This window comes from Netta rufina, assembly GCF_964035555.1.
Source record: "Netta rufina genome assembly, chromosome: 1".
Lineage (NCBI taxonomy): Eukaryota > Metazoa > Chordata > Aves > Anseriformes > Anatidae > Netta > Netta rufina.
Genome location: NC_140123.1, coordinates 25,705,812 through 25,707,042, shown reverse-complemented (window position 1 = coordinate 25,707,042; position 1,231 = coordinate 25,705,812). Strand labels below are relative to the sequence as shown.

Genomic DNA, 1,231 nt, shown 5'->3' with positions numbered 1-1,231 from the left:
AATTAAAAATTAAAAACAAACAAACAAACAAAAAATCCAACATTCAGAGTATTACTGATATAAAACAAGGAAAGGAGTCACAACTAGAGCAGAAAAATGACACATCTGGTTAGAACCATATTACAATTTGGCAGGAATACTAATGTACACTGTGTATGTGTGAGAAAAAGACAGCATCACAGTTACAGGCATGAAACAATGATTAAGAGTCATTATCCAAAATGAAAAGCAACATTAGTAAAAGGGAAAATGAAGACTAGAAAAGGAAAGAAAGAAAAATAAGGAAACTTTAAAAGCCACCTCTTCATCATAGTCTTCTAAGGCAAATGTTGCATGCACTACCTCCCCGAGAAACTAGACAAAGCTTTCCCATTCCCCACATATTCCACTTCATTTAGTTTCAGGAAGAAAGGTTTGAAAGAGCAGACCGCTGGGAAGAAATACTACAGACTTCTAAATTAGTGAAAGAACTTCCAGCTTCACTGTTATATTCTGGGTAAGAGGAACTGGAAGAAATTATATTTTTCAGCCTCTGAAGTGCAATGATTAATAGCAAAAGGAGAAATGCTAGGAGACTAAGGAATATAGAAACATAGACATAGACGTTAGATAAACGGCCAGGTGATGAATCCACAGAAGTTGAAAGGGATGTGGGGTATAACTCCAGAAAAGTCCCATTTTCCATGTTTCCTACAAATCCAGATGAGGGGTCGGGTTCAGACATCTCGGGGTTTGCGTTTTAAAAATCACCACAGATCTTGGATTCGAAGGCAGTTTTAGCAGCATAACAGAGGGCTTATTTTAGATGAGCATTTTCCCATCACAATGAAGAGATAACAAGTCAGCCAGTGATCAGATTTATCCTTTACTGATCAAACCCAAGAAAGTGGAAGATTGTATCCTTCAGAACTGTGAGGAAAAAGAAAAAGGGGAAAAAAAAAAAAAGGAAAAAAAAAAAAGGAAAGATTAATTTACTAGCAGATAACGTGATTTAATGTGTACCTGAGACAATCCAGTTCTTAAGAGTTATTAGTCCTTAGCAGTGAGGTGCAATTCTTAAGGCATTAGCTAACTTCTGTCTTTACATCTCTGTATGCCAAAATGCAGTGATAAGAGAAATCCCACCCATCAACAAATTAAAATTGATCCTTTCCCAACAGGAACTCTTTAACCGAGGAACAGCCCAATCAAAATAGCTTTGTACTTTATGTGGGATAGACATGTTAGAACC

General features: G+C 36.5%; 1 protein-coding gene across 1 annotated transcript; it reads right to left on the bottom strand.

Moving 5' to 3' along the window:
• Nucleotides 1–400: 400 nt before the first annotated feature.
• Nucleotides 401–724, bottom strand: SERTM1 (serine rich and transmembrane domain containing 1; the record flags this gene model as incomplete). The annotated part of the gene is made up of 1 exon (XM_084306444.1): nt 401–724. The coding sequence occupies one exon, from the start codon at nt 722–724 to the stop codon at nt 401–403; it is 324 nt and encodes a 107-aa protein (XP_084162570.1).
• Between the last annotated feature and the right edge of the window lie 507 nt (nt 725–1,231).